This window comes from Cajanus cajan, chromosome 10, assembly GCF_000230855.2.
Source record: "Cajanus cajan strain Asha chromosome 10, NIPB_CcT2T_4, whole genome shotgun sequence".
Lineage (NCBI taxonomy): Eukaryota > Viridiplantae > Streptophyta > Magnoliopsida > Fabales > Fabaceae > Cajanus > Cajanus cajan.
Genome location: NC_138526.1, coordinates 14319385 through 14339053, shown reverse-complemented (window position 1 = coordinate 14339053; position 19669 = coordinate 14319385). Strand labels below are relative to the sequence as shown.

The 19669-nt window shown below is 34.5% G+C and overlaps 1 protein-coding gene across 3 annotated transcripts; it reads left to right on the top strand.

Moving 5' to 3' along the window:
* Positions 1-3866: 3866 nt before the first annotated feature.
* Positions 3867-19380, top strand: LOC109809279 (disease resistance protein RPM1). Of its 3 annotated transcripts, none has more exons than XM_029273120.2 (3): positions 3867-4403; positions 5733-8177; positions 14812-19380. In XM_029273120.2, the coding sequence occupies exons 1-2, from the start codon at positions 3997-3999 to the stop codon at positions 8173-8175; spliced, it is 2850 nt and encodes a 949-aa protein (XP_029128953.1). In that variant the 5' UTR covers positions 3867-3996; the 3' UTR covers positions 8176-8177; positions 14812-19380. The 3 variants fall into 3 exon arrangements, with proteins under 3 accessions (XP_029128953.1, XP_082921363.1, XP_020228124.1); XM_083065237.1 differs by having other exon boundaries at positions 14784-19380; XM_020372535.3 differs by lacking the exon at positions 14812-19380 and adding an exon at positions 9231-9497 and having other exon boundaries at positions 3872-4403.
* The last annotated feature ends 289 nt before the right edge of the window (positions 19381-19669 follow it).

The following is a 19669-nucleotide window of genomic DNA, read 5'->3' as shown; positions in this document are numbered from 1 at the left end:
TGACCCTTGCCTCAATCATTTTCCTTCTTACGTCTCCCATTTTCCCCTTTTTTTTCCTATCAATTTTGCTACTCAATATATGACAACCCGATGGCAATGGAACCTGGGAACAATACCTAGCATGTCAATTGCAGACCATTCAAACAAATCACAATTTTTTTAGACAACACTTCTTACAAGAGTTTGTTTAGAAGGATTCAACTAAGATCCAAGAAAGGTTATTTGTGATGTTGTGTCTTTGAGCTGAAGCAGAAAGGTCTTCTTGTTTGACTCCATCCTTTCTTTTTTTTTTTTTTTTTCCAAGCTTGGGTTTAAGTCAGGTAAACCAGTAAAGGAATCCAAAAGGGGTATGATCATATTAACATCTATAGGCACTTCCTTTTCTTCAAGGGGTTTCAATTTCAAACCGATAAGTAATGTTCCCTCGTTGTTTTTTGTTCGGCATGGATCGTTATGATGTTTCTGATTCCTAAAGGGAACTTCATTGCAGAGTGAGGTGTTGAAACAATTGCTCTTAGAGCATTGATGGACGACCGTCCGAGATGTATATTATAGGATGTGTTGGCATGGATCACTGTGTACCTGACCTTGATCGTTTTACGCTCATCCTAATCATAGTTGAAATGAGTGTATAGGTCGATACATCTTTGACTAGTTACCCTCTCCCTAGAGAAATTGACGAGGGGCTCATCATACGACATGAGTTCTTGTTTTAGGATTTCCATTTGTTTGAAGGTCTTTTGGTACAAAATATTAGCTAAGCTTCCCTAGTCAATAAGGGTTCTTTTGATGAAGATATTGTTGATCTCCATACTAATTATCATCAGATTATCTTGCACTAGGTCTATTCCCTTAAAGCTTCTATCAGTAAAGGTGATGGCAAGCATTTGAAGGAGTTGTCTCGCTTCTACAACTTTGACTGATCTAATGGCATAAAGGTATCTTTTATGAGCTGAGGTCGTGGATACTCCTCTCCCCTGGAGGTCATGTTTATGAATCTTCTTGGGTGATTTCGGGCAGATTCCTAAGATTGTTCTCAATGTTCCTGAGATCTACTTCTGTCATGCGACCATCTCACCTTAGCTTTACTAGACTCTGCCTTCGGTCAAACGAGTAAAGTCTCGAGTTTCTTGGCATCACTTTAGGGCATGGCCAGGAAGGTAATGACCAACCCAATTTCTCAAGTGACCTTGCTTAATGAGGTCTTCAATATTATCCCAGAGTGTTGTCCATTCTTTTGTCATATGCCCTTAGTCTCTATGATACTAGCATGACTTTGAGGATTTTGCTTGAGGTGGGGTGTTGGCTCATTTCAACATTGTTAGTACTTCCAAAGTTAGGGCTTGCTCCAATGCTCTTGCTTTATTGATGTTTAGGGGGTATAATTTGTATACTTAAGGTTGCGAAGGTGACGATTGCGAAGGGGTACACTTGGAGGTTTAACGACTTTTTCCTTGCCAGGCAACTCCTTTGGTTGTTGGTACACCTCAGTCTTCACTCTACTATGGTTTTCAACTAGCTCTTCCATTTGCATATATTTTTCTTCTCTTGTTCTTAGCTTGTTTATATCATGAGGGGGCCTCTTGCATAAGTTGTCAACAAATGGTCATTCCCTCAACATCGTGACCAATTGATCCATTGCAAATACTGGGTTTCGATTCTTGATCTCCATAGCAATTTTGTTGAATCGGCCCATCAAGGATCGAAGTGATTCTTTTTCCCTATTGGATGCTAGTGAGAGCAATAGAAGTTATTTGATAAGGTTTGGTCGTGGCAAGCTAAATAGTGAAAATGGAGGCCATGTCGTTAAATAATGAGTCAACCAACCTAACGACTAGCAGTGTAAACCAATTGAGTGCTCTACCTTTGAGAAAAGTAGGGAAAATATAGTAAAGCACCGTGTTTTCTTGGGTGGATAGTGTTACTTGGGTAAGATATATGTCGAAGTGCTCTTCCAGATTTATGGTTCCATCATACTTTTTCAAGGGGAGGCTTTTCCAATTTTCTAATAGGGGAGTGTCCATGATTCTTTGTGTGAACAAATGCCGATAGGATTCAATTGTAGCTTTTAGTGAAGTGGCCTAACAACATAGTATAATCAATAGGGTTGGGTCAGTTTGGTGCCACAAAAGGTAAGGAACTCGGCTAGGGTGTTTTGGAGGGTGCTTGGGTATAATGAGAGGAGGCCTCAAGGTGAGTCTACCTTGAGGGATGCCAAGTTGGGTCTTGGCTTTTTAATGTCACATTCCCTCGTCTAAGGACTGAGAATTCCTATGTGTCTCTCTCATATATTTGGTGCATTGCAACCATTTCTTCTCTTAATAGTCCACGACAAGTTGTTGGGTTAAGATGACGTTCTTTCTTGTTGAAACCATGTTGTCTTCGAACTTGGCATTGGGAACACAAAGATGGGGTCTTCAAGACTTAAATATCGATCCCACAGTGGGTGCCAAAATATATGTGTCTTAGATACCTTTGTCGTCTTCTCTAAGTACCTTTGATATCCACCTCCTAGAGCCGGTCTCGCCTTATAATATCGAGGAGAATATCTACAAAAGACACTCTAATGCTCTAGTGACTCACTTGGTATAATAAATGCAAATATATTATGAACAATAGTTTTACCTCGATATGCATCATTATTTATACTAACCATTATGGGTCTCCAATCTCATGGGCTTCATGCTAGATTATCCATTAGGTAACATGTCCCTTAACCATATATTTTCATAATACTCACTTAATTAGGTCCATAATTTAATTTGAACATAATAAATATTTTTAGTACGTTTATTTATTATAGATACATTATCTAAAAAATAAATAATATAATATTCATAAATAACTTTTCTTTAAATATAAATTATTTTATTATTATCATATTTATTTATTGTTATTGTTTTTACTTTATTATATATGTATATTACATAATCATCCCTTTTATTTTAAATACTAAATGCATAAGTTATAAACTTGGCTGCAAAAGAAGAAGCCTCCCCCCATGCTCTCTCTTCACAAACTTGGTTGTAACAGAAGAAGCCTCCTCCCATGCTCTTTCTTTACAAACGTGGTCCTGCAACATAAGAACATTTACAAAAGATGGCGGGTGGGAGGCTCTTTCCGAAAAACGCCTGCCCCTCCTGCTCTTTCTTTTTTCCACGTGACTCAGTTGCCACATCACCCACATAAGGCGCCTGGGGAGGCTTTTTCTAAAAAACGCCCACCCCCATACGCTTTGTGTGCCACGTGCCTTCTTACGTGGCAAAAATTACCTACTTTAATAAATAATTTTTTTTTATTTCGTGTATTTTTAATTTTTTTTATTTAGTGGGGTCAAAAAGCCGTCAGAGGCCAAGTTAGCTTGAACCTCTAGGCATTGAAGCTTGAAGGTTAACACTAGGTTGTACTTTCAGATACCGAGAGTCAAAGATTAACACTAAGTTATGGCCTTAGCGCCGAGAGTCGAAGGCCTTCACGTACGTGCTTTGGAGGTCTTCGGCCATTCCGAATGCCTTCCTGTATAACATTTATAATAATTTAACTAAACTTCAAAATCTGGTCACACCCCTTCCTTTGTCACTGTTCCTAATCTTTTACTACCCAAATTACATTCACAAGTCACAACATATAAATGAAGTCAAGGTGTTAGGTGGCGTGGATTTGGCATTTTAAATGCAAAAACATTAAAGTTTAATAGTTATAACGACTTTGTTGTCGCGGCTGTCTAAATTAATGAATGAATCATGTCATTATATGAAGTGGGTTGGTGAAACAATACGAAAACCTAAGCACTCTGAAATAAACAAGCAATGAATTAATATTCTTTTACTCCAACTTGATCTTCATACATATTAAAATAATAATTTAGCATAGACTCTAAGTAGTTGAAATTAGTAGAGCAGCACATGATACCCCAAAAAAAAATGGAACAAAGCTATAGTACCCAAAACACACCAAAACATTTGTAGAAATTGCAAGGCAACACAATGAAATGAAATGGCAGAAAGTGCAGTTTCATTTGTTTTGCAACAGCTGTACGAACATGTAAAAGAAGAAGGAAGATTGTTGAAAGGGCTGAGAAATGATTTTGCAGACATCAAAGATGAATTAGAGAGCATCAAAGCCTTCCTAAAGGATGCAGATAGAAGAGCTGGAGATGAAGGAGACACCAATGAAGGAGTAAAAACATGGGTGAAGAAGTTGAGAGAAGTATCCTTTTGTATCGAAGATGTAATTGATAAATATATCATGGATGTGGCACATGTACACCCTCATCCACCATTCAAAGCCTCACTCCTAAAGATTGCTCACCCAATCAAAACCTTCAAGTCACGTCATCGGATTGCATCTGAGATTCAAGATATCAAGTCATCAGTTCGAGGAATCAAGGAAAGGAGTGAAAGGTATGTTAAAGAACCATATTACTCTAACATTAATATTTAGTTTTAATCTTTTAAATTTAAAATCAATTTTTTTTATTTAAATTTTAAATTTTTTTATTTTAATTCTTATATTCAATATCGTTAGTAAATTTGTCAATAAATTTTTTTGATTATTAGTTATGTCACATAAAATTTATCTTCTAGATTTCTTGTGTAATAGAAATTATCTAGTTAAACTTAGTTAATATTAATGTTACATAACTATTATGATAATTTGTCACTTTCAATTATATTATGGTGACCCAAAAAATTAAAATAAGAATTTTTAAAATTTTATAATTAAAAAATTGATTTTAAATTTGAAAGAACAAAAATAAATTTACCTTAAATTTAAGAAAATAAATATATTCAATTCTTAATGTTATGAGCTAGTTGTCTATTTTAACTTATAACTATTATATAAATGCTCAATTAAAACATTAAATAAACATAATTCGAAAGGCTAATATTTATTGGTTTCATAAAAAGAAATAATTAATATTCTTTAAGTAAGCATCATACTCCTGAATGAGTATATAGTAATTTATCATTTTTCATCTTTGTAACTCTAAGATTTTATTTTTAGTTACCGGTATTATGTGTTTTTTTTTTTTTTTTGAGTAGGAAAGCTTATCAAAAAGATTTAGTTCAATTGGTTGAGGAGAGTATATATATAAGAATTGTAATAACTTCTTAATATCAAGTTTGATTTTTATTTATACAAAAAAAAATAGAAAAAATTAAATTGACGATAATAAAAATTAAATTTAAGTTCTGATACATTTATTCCTTGCTCTTCTTAATATCGGTATTATTTCTAACATCTTTCTTAATTAAATTTTTTTATATATAAAAAAAGTGCACTAAGTCTTGTTATCATTTTACGAACACAATTTGATTTTAAAATTTTGAAATTTCAAGATTTTGGTAAAAAAATATTTATAACTTGATATTTAGTGTGTTCACATAAAAAGTTCTACCTCTTTTTTAACAACACATTCTCCAATAATACTTTGTATTTATATATATGCTTTGTTCATGAATATGTGCACTTTCTTATTAAATAATAATGCTTTCTTAATAATAATGTGTTGATCCCCTGTTTATAATGTAATATAGTAATCCCTGACCATTACAAATACCCAATTATTAAAATAATATATATAAACACACTAAAGTGGATACATAAGAAGAAATTATCCTTTAAACAAGAATAATAGTACTCCTTAATGTATGATACTTCACAATCCTTGATCATCTTTGTAACTTTTAAGATTTTATTTTCTAATTACAAGAAGTGTTTGTATCAAGGTACAAGTTTCAATCTTCACTTGAAGACGGGTCATCATCCTCAAGCAACTCTAGAGGGGCAAAATATATGATCAAATGGGGTGACCCACGAATGGCTTCCCATTTCATTGAAGAAACTGAAGTTGTGGGATTCGAATCCCCATGTGATGAATTGATTGATTGCTTAATAAAAGGAACCAACCAACGCTCATTGATTTCCGTGGTAGGCATGGGAGGACTCGGAAAAACCACTCTTGCCAAACATGTCTTTGACAATCAACAAGTGAAAGGACACTTCCATTGTCGTTCTTTCGTCACAGTTTCTCAATCATACACTGTGAGGGAGTTACTAATAGATATGATAAAAAAATTATGCAAGGATGCCAACGAGCCACTTCCAAAAGGGCTACACAAGATGGATGACAACACTTTAGTTGCAGAAGTGAGGCGATACCTTCTGTCAAAGAGGTATTTGGTATTGTTTGATGATGTGTGGAAAGAAAACTTTTGGGATGAGATTGAGCATGCCTTGCCTAATAACGACAAAGGTGGTAGAATCATAATCACCACTAGAATGTTGCACGTTGCTGAGTATTTTAAGAAATCAGTTCTTGTTCATGTTCATCAACTAAAACATTTACCTCAAGAAAAAGCATGGGAACTTTTCTGCAAGAAGGCATTCAGATTTGAGACTAGTGAGCGATGTCCAAGTGAGCTTGAGAATATGTCAAGGGAAATTGTCAAAAAATGTGGAGGGCTACCACTAGCAATTGTTGCCATTGGTGGTCTTTTGTCAACAAAAGTAAAAACCATGTTTGAGTGGAGAAAGGTGTGTCAGAATCTGAGAATGGAGTTAGAGAGGAATGCACACTTGACTAGTTTAACAAGGATTCTGTCTCTTAGTTATGATGATCTTCCTCACAATTTGAAGTCATGCATGTTGTATTTTGGTTTGTATCCGGAGGACTACACCATCAAACGTAAGAGATTGACAAGGCAATGGATGGCTGAAGGGTTCATAAAAAATGAAGAGAGAAGGCCTATGGAGGAGGTTGCTGAAGAGTACTTAACACAGTTAATACACAGAAGCTTGGTTCAAGTCACTAGAGTTGGCTTTGATGGTAAAGTTAAAAGTTGTCAAGTCCATGATTTATTACGTGAAGTCATCATAAGAAAAATGAAGGATTTAAGTTTTTGCCACTTAATGCATGAAGATGATGAGCTAGACACTGTTGGAATAACTAGACGCTTTTCTATAGCTACTTGTTCCAACAATGTATTAAGAAGGACTAGTAACTCAGGCATTCGGGCTGTTTTTGTTTTTAACAAAAGTGAAATATTTCCCAAGAGTTTTGTGGGTGAATTATCTGCCAAGTTCAAGCTTTTGAAAGTACTTGATTTTGAAAGTACTTTGTTGAATCATGTTCCCAACAACTTGGGGAATCTTTTTCACCTAAGGTACTTAAACTTGAGTCATACAAAAGTAGAGGTTCTTCCTAGATCCATTGGTAACTTGTTGAACTTAGAAACCTTGGATCTAAGACAAACCCATGTGCATGTGCTACCGAGAGAGATAAACAACCTCACAAAGTTAAGACTTCTTCCAGTCTACTACAGAAAATATGAAGAGCAATACTTTATGTTGAATTTCACAATTGGGGTGAAAATGCAAAGGGGTATTGGATGCTTGAAATCCTTACAAAAGCTTTACTTTTTGGAGGCTGATCATGGTGGATTGGACCTCATACAAGAGCTCAAAATGTTGAAACAGTTAAGGAAGTTAGGCATAAGACGTGTAAAAGCAGAATATGCAACTGCCATATCAACTGCAATAGGAGAGATGAACCATCTTGAATCTCTCAATGTTGGTGCTATAGCTGAGGATGAAATCATTGACTTGGATTTTGCATCGCCACCACCCCATCTTCGTGTGTTGAACTTAAAATCTAGAGTCACAAAGTTGCCTGAGTGGATTCCAAAACTTGAGTATCTTGTGAAGTTGAGGCTTGGTTTATCAAACTTGGAACAAGATCCACTAGACTCACTAAAAGACTTGCCAAATCTGTTGCGGCTGAACATGTGGGACAATGCTTATGTTGGTGAAAGATTGCATTTTCAAATAGGAGGATTTCCAAAGTTGAAGGAGCTGGATCTTACTCGATTAAGCAGATTAAATTCTGTGTCCATTGAGCAAGGGGCTTTGCTTGGTCTTGAACACTTTAGATTTAAAGATAACCCTGAAATGAAGGTGGTACCATGTGATCTCAAACACTTGGAAAACCTTAACTTTCTGGGTTTTGCTGATATGCCAAGTGAATTAGTAGAAAGCATTGATCCAGAAAAAGGTGGGCAACATTATTCAATTATCAAGCATGTTCCCGTTGTGCTTATTCGCCAGAATGTGGGTCCAGGATTTCGTGACTATGACTTGCGCCCTATTCCCACTACATCGCCAAGAGTCTAAAGGTAACTTTAAATGCTTTAAGTTATAATATAATGCTACCTCCTCAACAATAATGTTTTGTTTTTCTTCTTCTCTATTTTGGATTTTTTTTTTCATTTGGTGCATATTAATCTTCCCTCAACGTGGATTCTCTCATATGGTTCAAGCAGAATGCGTACGTTATGCATGCATACACAATTAGCTACTTTAAGAAATTAATAGTACCATTGTAATTTGTTGAAAACAAATATTTTTAAATGATTTAAATATGTTTTTAGTTTCCGTAAAATAAGTTTATCTTGATTTTAATCACTATAAATTATTTTTTATTTATTTAAAATTTTAAATTGTTGTTTTTCATTTTAAAAAAATTAGTAAATTTTAGTTTTGATTCCAATAAGATATTTTTCTTTAATTTTTATTTCTCTAAATTAAAATTATTATTTTTAGTCTTTAATGTTTATTTTAAAGTAAATAACATTTTTTGAGGATTTAGAATTTATTTTAGAGATACAACATATTAACACAGTATTAAATATAGTTGTCGGTGTTACATAGAATGGTCACATGATCCTATTATAAAAATCAAATTAATTAGCAATAATTACATAATACTAAGAACTAAAAACAATAGTTTCAATGTTAGAGGAATGAAAAATAAAGAAATTTTTTTATAAGAGCTAAAATCAAAAGTAGCTCATTTTATGGATTTTTTAATCTTTTTAGATTTATTTTGTATATTAACAAGTCATTTTGAATTTTTAATTAAATATATTAATAAACATTCTAGTAAGAAGAAAATATATTCTAATAAATAAAAAAATGTAATGAATATATATATATATATATATATATATATATATATATTTCACCAATTTACTAATTTGAGTATTTCACCCGCTTCCTCCATTGAATAATTCGTTATCTATTTGTATTAAAGTTTGCTTTCTAATAATTGAATTAACTCTTTAACAACTTAGAAGAACTTTTATTTAGCATTCAAAACTTATATTAAAATCGATCTTCTTGGATACTTTTAACCTCATCTTGACTATTTCTTTTGACTTTGTGGACAGAAATTCAAAATTTCTATACTCGCAAAATGATGCAATTTGTCTGTTTATTCCCATCAATCCGTCATGAAGCTTGAATCCCAAATATATTATTCATATTTCTTTGAACTTATCCTACTTCATCTAAGGAATGAGTACATTTCTAATTTTCTATTTCTTGGTCATTTATGATATTTTCAATTGATTGTATGAGCTTTTAGTGGAACCTTTCTAAATGAGACAACTTCATTAATTCGAATGGTGTTTTGATCTTCTTTCGAAGTTTGATGCAATTTTGTTGTTATTGTGAAAAACAGAATTCTAAAATTTTGCATTCCTCAAATTGGCGTTAACCATAAATTATGAGAATTCTGCATCAATATCGTTCTTTTAATATCTAGAGTGACAACTAGATAGAATAATTTCCCTATAGATAATCATTTATTAAAAAATTGAAGATTTAGATTTTAACCACACACTTATAATTAATCTAAAGATCGGCTTGATTGAAGGATTTTTTTTATTATTATTTTCATTTCCATTTTTCATAAATAATTATAAAAATATTGTTTCTTTTATTTTATTTTTAGTTACAAAGTTTTGTATAAACAGTGAAAATAATAAAATTAATTTGAAGTTGTTTCCATTTTTTAGTGTACGAGCACGTAAAATTGATAAAAAGTAATTAAACTCCATCATAATTTAGATATGGACAAAACTTAAATATTTTTAGGTTTATATATATTTTATCAAAAAACTTTAACTCGGTTAGTTGAATCGATAACATGCGTTAATATAATTAAATATTGAGTTTGATTTCGATGGATAAAATAAGTTTATATATGGGATGAATGGTAATGATTAGCGTAAAATTTTTTACACGATATTTCAATTACATTTTACCATAAATAATAAAAAAATTTATTTTAAAAAAAAATATTTTAAAAATCATACAAAATTACATTAGTTTGACTATGTAAATTTATTTACACCGAGAGTTCATCTCCATTAATATATATATATATATATATATATATATATATATATATATATATAATATGAAGAAAAATTATTTATTTTTAGATTATATTTTATATTAAATTTTAATAATCTATTTATAAATTTAAAAATTTTAATATATAGATCAAGTTTACAAAATTTTAAAATATTAAAAATTATTTGATATTTTATTTCATTAATTTAAATGGATGGATAATCATAAAATTATTTTATATATTAATTTGAATTAATAAAATTTAAATAATTTTCAAACTTCTTAAAAATTTATTAACTTAATTTATGTATTAAAAATTTTAAATTTAATAATTTACTTATTAAAATTTTATATAGAATATAAGTTATTAAATAAAGTAAATTTAAATAAAAAAATAAATATATGTATATATATAATTGACTTAATTTATGATAAAAATGAAAAAAAAGGTCATAGACAAACAGTTTGTAAGCAACTGTTTATTCTAACAACGTAATAAATAATAGCAACAAAATAAAAAAAATATTACAACAAAAAAAAAATTACAAAAATATTATATTTATTAGTAACATGGAAATACCCTTTTAAATTAAGAAGTCTTGGTCAAAAACTTCTAAGCTTGAGAAAGAACAAGCAATCCGGCCAAGTGACACCTAGGCAAGGTGGGCGGTTCATGGACTTAATTTTGTTCCAACCGGTTTTGAAAAATAGTTTATTTGGTTTAGTTAAGTTCATCCAATGTGAATGGAACTTAGCTAAATCAAATCTATGAAAAATTAAGAGCAAAATGAGTCTAATATGTAAAATTTTTCCTAGATCCATCTCTGGCCCAATTGCTAGTAACACTCTCTAGCTTGCTAATGCCACTCCCAATCCTACTACTAGAAAAATAAGAAAAGAGTGTATTTCTAGATTAGGTTAAATGGAGTCAAAGTGCCCAAGTAACCTACCCTAGAAACAATATACAATAGCTAATAAAAGGAAATAAAGTGCCTCACAAATATAAAGGAAAAATACACCTATATAAGTATCTACTATATACACGGTACAAGAAATCAAACTATACAATGTATGTACAATGGAAACTCAAGAGACTAATAAGAGGAATCATACTCAATGCTCATGAAGAGCAAAGGTCTAAGAAGCACCTCCTCTGTAGAAACCTCCTCTAGCCTCCTAACCATGGACCTAGTTAAAGGCCCAATGGTCTTCAAGTGTGAGTCTCCTTGGATCAACTTTTCACCTTTCTTGGTCTTACCTCTTCCAAAGGGGTCCTTGGGGATTAGATTTCCATCACAATGGCTTTCTCTTCTTTTCATGTGTTAGTCTTCTTCAATGGTGAAATCACTCAAACAAAAGAAGGGGATACTTTTGTATCCTCTAACCCTATGTTTTTATAAGTTAGTTCACGTATCACACTTGATGCGTTGAAAGCTAAGATCCAAAGAAAACTCAACTTCCCACATTCAGTTGATCAACCTTACTTTCTATATCCACCAATGGTAGGTGGAGGAATGCTTAATTTCTGAGATGTCAAACTTACCGATGATGAAGAAATTCATGGTATGATTCAAATGGTTCGTGGCCTTAAACTTCTTACTTCTGCTCAACTATATGCGGATCTCATACCAATAAATTCTTCCTATGAAAACCAACCTTTCTTCCTATGAAAATCAACCTTATTCATATGAAAACCAACCCTTTTATTATCAAAACCATCCTTCGTTAGACAAATTTCATCCACACACAAGTTCATTCACCCACCTAAACAACGATCCATTACCACATGGATCCTTTACCAATCTCCTTACATTTGGAATCCCACAAGAAGAAGAAGAAGAAGGAGTCCTTGAAGTTGGAGTTCCTGAAGAAGAAGTTGGTCCTTTCAGTGAGGGCGAAGACGATGCAAGACTCCAACAAGACGATGAACAAGACGAACGAGATCTTCTTCTACAACAATCTCAGCACGTAAGCACTTTTCCCACATGCATAATGTTGATTTACAAATAGATTTCACCGACCTAGAGTATAGACATGCACTTGACCATGTTAATGTCGAGTACAATCTTGACACCCTATTTCAAGGCATGACTTTCAACACAAAGGAAGAAGTCCAACATGTTTTAAATGCACACCATATAAAGAAACGTTTGTATTACATGGTGGAGATATCGTCACCAACATTAATTATTGCATTGTGTGTTAACATTGCATCTGATTGGAGGTGTATAGCGGCTTTTATTACTAGAAGCAAAAAATGGGAGGTCCATAAGCTATCGGTGATAGACCATGGGCCAAGGGCCTAGTTACCAGAGCTATGACTAGAAGAATACAAGAAGAGTTGGACCTCTTGAAGACTAGTGGGCTTCTTAAGTCCAAGGTATTCTTCACTTGGACAAGTCTATCATTAAGAGAAGGCCTAGTTCTATTTGTATAAAGTTTGTACATAGTTCTCTTGTTTTAGTGTATTTTTGCCTTTGTATTTGTAAGGCACTTTACTTGCCTTTTCTAGTGTTTATATATTGATTTTAAGGTAGGCTACTTGGAGAGTTTAACTCCATTTAACCTCCCTAGTTGATGTATTCATTTTGTATTTTTTCAGTAGGGAAAAAGGGGTGACATTTAGCAAAGCTAGGGAGTGTGCTTAGAAATTGGGTCTGAGTTGGGCCTAGGCAAAATTTTGCATATTGGACTCATTTTTCTCCTAATTTTTCATAGATTTGATTTAGCTAGGTCTCATCATCATTTGATGAACCTAACTAAACCAAATCAATAATTTTTGAAACAATTCAAAGGAGAAAATGAAGCCATGGCCGCCTAGCTCCTTCACTCCTCCTTGGCCGAAATTTCCATGCTACACTCTTGGGTTTTGAAGCTTCTCCTCCAAGTTTATAAACCTTGGTAGGGTTGGCTGACCTTACCATGGTTCTTAAGTGAACCATGGTCAATGTTAGCTTCTCCTACAAGTTTTAGAAACCATGGATGGTTAGCTACACCTTACCATAGTTCCTAGTGAACCATGGTTAAGGTTAGCTTCTCCTAGAAGCTACCTCTCCCTATATATTTGTAAATCCTTCACTTGTACTCACTTTTGACAAATTTGAGAAATAAACTTCAGATTTCTCTCTCAAGAGTCTCTCCAAAATCGTAGAGAATTTTCTCTCTAGGTTCCTACCAAAGGTTCTTCAACCTTTACCTTGGTTCCTTAAGCTTCTACAACAAGCTAGGAGTAACCGAATCACCTCAAGGCTTCTTCTCCATTGAAGACTTCTTCGTGGAGTTTCAAGCTTCCTCTAAGGTCTACCTCAAGAGTTCACGGTCCTAAGCATGGAGAGCTTGGAAGAACATCATTCTCCTCCAAGTAGTTCCATCATTTTTGGTATCTAGAGCCTAGTGTTCTTGAGGTTTTGTGTTCTAACTTTTTTTTAGTGAATTCGTGTTGTATCTTCCTTCTATTACATGTCTTCTTATGTTTGCTGAATGGATCTAGATTTTATACACACTTTGATGGATCCAAAATGTCACATAATAATTGTTTGATTCATATTTGCTTGTTCTTCTAATTCTTGAATCAAACCGGTTTTGTTGTGCTTTAGGTTCCTACACTTGTGCGTTTTTGTTTTTTGTTTGAGTCTCTCCATTCTATAACATGTGTCTGTGATTGGACAACATTCATTGAGCATAGATTTTATTTTTGAATCACTTGTTTTGTCATAGAATTCATGTGTAGTCCTTTTGCTTGTTGAAACTTCCTAGACTAGCTTATTTAACCTAAATTTTTTTGTGATTGATTGTGTCCGAAATTTTTATGTATTTTCTTATTGAATCTGAACCTTACCTATATGTGCTTTTGTTTTACATATTTGAGTTCATAATTTGCTATTAGTTCTAGCAAATTTCCTAGAGTTAGGTTTCTATTATGTCTAGTTAAAAGTTTTGTCAAAAAAATTCATAAACATTATTTCCTATTAGGTTTTCCTTGAGTCTTTTGTGTGGCTGAAACCTATTGCAATTTTTGAAACATTAAAACAGAGACAAAACAGAGGTGTAAGTGTTCTAAATGCATGAGAAAAACAAAAGAATGAGTGCTTAAAAATTTGACCTAAAAACAATACAAAATTGTCAAGCACTAGTTATAAAATGCATGTGAACACCTCTTGTTTTGTGTGAAATTTTTGCTGCATTTTTTAGTAGCCTAAATCCGAGACTTATATGTGTTAAAAAGGCATTTGAAATCCTGATCATTAAAAGAAAAAGAAGTGAAAAATATATTGCAAAAAAAAAGAAAGAAAATAGCAAAAGAAAAAGCCAAAAGGAGCGAAAAACTAGTTTACTAGCTCTCGGTTTTTGGTGTGTGTTCGTACTCAAATTTTCAGTCCAGCCACATAATTTGTGTCTTATTTTTGTTTCTAATCTTAGATTTGTTTTTGTAATCCACTCTAGTGCCTTTGATAGGTTATCTTTTGTGTGCTAGCTTTCTAAATTTTCCTTAATTGTTGCTTGTCATTTTTGTGGAATTCCTTCTAGTTTGTCTCATCTTACTCTACCATTTGGTGTAGCCATTCTAAATTGTGCCTTTTCAGTTTTTACACTAATACTCCAGTCTTGAAGGTGGTTGAGTGCTTCTTAAAAGGTGTAGGAGGCCAAGTCAAGGAAAGTCAACTTGAAGGCTTTGGTGGTTGCTTAGGGAGCTTGTTTTCTCTTGGTGGCAAGACTCTTGAAAACACCTAAGAAGTGACCATCATCAAGGTTGCTTCTAAAGAGGAGTGAAACACATTGAGAGGTTGCAAGTTAGGTGGCTGAATTGGAGCAAGAAGGAGCAAAATTGTTTGTGAAAATTTTGTGAAGGAATTAGTAACAAATTTAGTGACGGAAATTTGTCTTCAAAAATTTTCAATACCAAATCCGTCACTAAAATTGTCACTAAATTAGTGGCTGAATTTTGTTTCTAAAACTCTTAGTGCAGCCACTAATTTCATTTGATTGTGAATTTAATTTTATTTGGAGTGTAAATTTGCATTTCAATTGAAGAAAATTTGCATTTCATTTTTTCTTGTAATCTTTTAATTTTCAATTTTTTGTACAAGGCCTTTATTAAGGAGTGTCTTGGAGTGCCTTTGGTGTATCTCCATCTCTCCTTAAGTGTTCTCATAGTAATTTCGTTTAGTACTTGTGAGAGGGTCCTTGAAGGTCTTTGGTGCCTTTCAAGCTCTCACATAGGGTTAATTGCTTTCAACGCCTAGTTTATGTTTTCTTGTCTTTAAGCAATTTATGTTTTCAGCAATTTAAGTTTTCAAGCAATTTATGTTTTCTTGTCATTTATGTTTTCAAGCATAGTATAATTGTACACTTTAGGCACTTGCTTGTTATTTTTCTTTTGAAAAAGATCTTTGTGAAAATTGATTTGTGCAAGGCAAACGTACAAGGGAGTTTAGAGATTTTTACTTGAAGAGGCTTGGTTATTAAGTGGCTCTTTAGTAGCTCACCTCCCTCCAAAGTTCAATTTGTACTCTTAGACCTCCAAGTACCAAGTCTAAAGCACTTCAAAAATCTTATTTTCATAAAAACTATTTTTGTGTGAAAAAATCTTTTTGTGTTAAAATGTCTCAAAATTCCTCCAATAGTGAAAGTGATGGCTCTCCAAAAAGTCTTTCATATATTACTAAAGAGCTCAAGTCACTTAAACTATGGAAAAAGCAAGAGTCCATTCAAAGAGAAAGAGAAAGAGAAAAAATTGAAAGAGAAGGACAACTTGCTTACCTTGAGGAAGAATTGAGAATTTTAAGACAAGAGGAAGAAAAATTGAAAGAAGATATGAGAAAACATAGGAAAAAGAGTAGGAGCTCACATTCCCAATATACATCTCCTAATGAAAGCATGAATCAAGGGGATCACTACCAACATACTCCTAGGAGGACCACAAGGCCAAGGGAAGTCAAAGTTGACCTCCCACAATTCTTTGGCAAAGATGATGTGGAGTTATACTTAGATTGGGAAATGAAGGTTGAGCAACTCTTTGCTTGCCACAGGGTGAGTGAAGAGAGAAAAGTCCCTCTGGCTACCCTTAGCTTCCAAGAGAATGCCATGTATTGGTGGACAGCTCTAGAGAGAGAGAGACGCCTCCACAATGATCCTCCAATTCAATATTGGAATGATCTTAAAAGTGCTATGAGAAGGAGGCACATTCCCACCTACTATGGGAGGGAGCTTATGAATAAGCTCCAAAGGCTCCAACAAAGGGATATGTTTGTAGAAAACTACAGGCAACAAATGAAGCTTTTAATGATGAGGGCATGCATAAGGGAAGAGGAAGCTACAATTGTAGCTAGATTCTTAAGTGGTCTTAATTTAGAAATAAGAGACCAAGTGGAGCTACTACCCTACAGGGACCTAAATGACTTGGTCCAACTTTGTGTAAGGGTAGAACAACAAAGAATGAGAAAATTTTATAAAAAAGATAGCTCCCACTCTTCGTTTCTAAAGAAAGATTCCAAGAAGGAGGGAAAAACTTTTGAGAAAAAGAGAACTTTTGAACCCTCCAAGAGTCTAGCAACAGAAAAAGATAAGGGAAAGGGGAAAGACACTGCACACACTAGTTCTAGGACTAGTGATATTAAATGCTTTAAATGTTTAGGGAGAGGCCACATTGCCTCCCAATGCCCCACAAAGAAAGTCATGATCATGAGAGGGCATGACATTTATAGTAGCCAAGATGAGGCTACTACTTCCTCTAGTAATAGTGAGGAAGAAGCAAGTGAACAAGAGGAAGGTGTAGAGTCTACTTTTCCTTATGAAGGGGAGCTCTTAATGCTTAGGAGACTCCTCAACAACGAACCTAGTGATACTCTATCACAAAGAGAGAACATTTTTCATACTAGATGCAAAGTTTTAAATAGTGCATGTTCTCTCATTGTTGATAGTGGTTCATGGTGCAACTGTTGTAGCACTAGGCTGGTTGAGAAGTTGGGCTTAACTACTAGTCCCCATCCTAAACCTTATCAACTCCATTGGATTAATGAGGATGGTGACTTAGCAGTTGACCAACAAGTAAAGGTCAAGCTTTCCATTGGGAATTATGAAGATGAGGTGCTATGTGATGTAGTACCAATGGAAGCTTGTCATATTTTATTAGGAAGGTCATGACAATTTGATAAGAAAACCATGCATAATGGCCTTACTAACGAGATTACCTTTACTCATAAAGAAAATAAATTTGTGCTTCATCCTCTTTCTCCTCAACAGGTGACTGAGGATCAAGCACAAATGAAACTCAAAAGAGAAAGTGAGAAAAGATTTCAAAAAAAAGAGGAAAAAAGAGAAGAAAAAAAAGTCTGTGAAACCTAAGGATAAAGAGGAATCTAGGGAGAAAGGAGTTCCCTCCCTAGAGGTTGTTACTCAAGAGAAGAACATTTCTAAACAAACCCTCTTGATTCAACAACCCTCTTATATCCTTCTCTGTAAAGGAACTCTTTCTTGCACTGCCACATCTAGTGGACTTGAGACTTTACCTAAGGGGGTCAAAGTTCTTTTAAAAGAGTTTGATGATCTATTTCCTCCCGAGGGTCCAATGGGCCTTCCTCCTTCAAGAGGAATAGAACATCAAATTGATTTGGTGCCTGGGGCTAGCCTACTGTTAAGTCTCAATTATACTTCTTTTTGGATGAGACTTATTGAACAATTCCACTCATCCTTTGCACCATTGCAAGACAATTGTTCCCTTTTTGATTCATTTTTTGTGCAGATATAGCTAACCCATATTTAGCTAACAATACCTTAATACACCTCATTTTTTGTGCAGGTATTGAGCTAGAGAAATGAGGATTGAAGACCTTAGGATTGGAAATCTAAGGAGCTAAGGAGCAGAGCAGAGTGGCTGCGCCGGGCGCAAGATGACCCGCGCCGGGCTTGAGCAGAACAGAGTGTCTTACCCCTGCAAGTGACACCTGCGCCAGGCGCGAGACTACACCCGTTGGGCGTGATCGAGGTAGAAAGTAGCTCAAACTCTCTCGAAGACATTGCGCCGGGCGCAAAAGGAAATTGCGCCGGGCGTATCCTGAGGCAGATAGTGCTCAACTTCTCTGGATTGTGGTTTGCTTGATGTTTGTGGTGCGTGTTTGTGAACATCATGCAAACCACAATCCAGAATCGACCATAAGCAAAGCAAGTATCAATAAGATTCAAAACCGTGCTAAAGCAGAATATTCACAAAAAATTGAACCAACCAGAGTAATCACCAAAAAGAAACTAAATATAATAATAATAGAGTTTTGGGACAAAAATAGTTAAACACTACAAATGAAAGATAGAAAATTAAACTGCAACAAAAACAATAAAAGTAGGCTAAGGCATCTGTTAAGTCTCAATTTTACCTCTTTTTGGATGAGACTTATTGAACAAATTCCACTCATCCTTTGAACCATTGCAATATAATTGTTTTCTTTTTGGTTCATTTTGCGTGCAGATATAACTAACCCAAATTCAGCTAACAATACCTTAATACACCTCAATTTTTGTGCTGGTATTGAGCTAGAGATTTGAGGATTGAAGATCTTTGGGATTGGAAATATAAGGAGCAGAGTAGAGTGGCTGCGCAGGGCGCAAGATGACGCCGCGCCGGGCTTGAGAAGAACAGAGCAGTGAACTTCTGGAAGTCATACATGCGCCGGGCGCGAGACTCCACCACGCCGGGCGTGATCGAGGCAGAGAGTACCTCAAAACTCTCTGGAACGAATGGCGCCGGGCTTAATAGAGAATTGCGCCGGGCTTGATCTAAGGCAGAGAATGCTTGAAAGCCTCTGGAAGACACTGCGCCGGGCATAAAAAGTAATTGCGCCGGGCTTATAATGAGGCAGAAAGTGCTCAGAAGACGCTGCGCCAGGCGCGAAGACTTATGCGTCGGGCGCGAAACCCTAATCTGACCTCCCAGGCTCGTATTTGAAGCCATTTTCGAGGGTTTCTCCCTCATTCTCACATTGGGCGCCTCCAGGAGCTGCGGAAGGGATTCCCAGGGCTTGGGATCGTCCGTGTGCGGATCTTTCCTTCGGTTCTTCATCCTCCTTTCATCTCTATTTTGTATTTGCCCTCTTTGTTGAGTGGTTTCACCCATTTTGTGGGGTTAGATGTAGCCAACATACTCTATTGTAATCCTTACGTTTTCAATGATATATATATTTGCTGTTTCATTCATTGCTGTGTTTGTTTCTTTACTTAATGCTTGCTTTGGATTGATCACCCTTTGCATGATTTAAGGTTCCATTGAGTATTGGGAAATACCTTTGAAATTAGTTCTGGAACATATGCCTAGTGGAGATTATATCTAGGGATAGAGCTTGACCCATTAGTAGTCTTAAACCCTAGCCCGTAATGCGGGTGTAGGTATTGGGTACTCAAGGGATTGATATTCAATATCCGCACCTAGGCTCTTTCTCTAAGGGATTAGGTTTGAGTAAACTATTGGGTTGACTAAGCA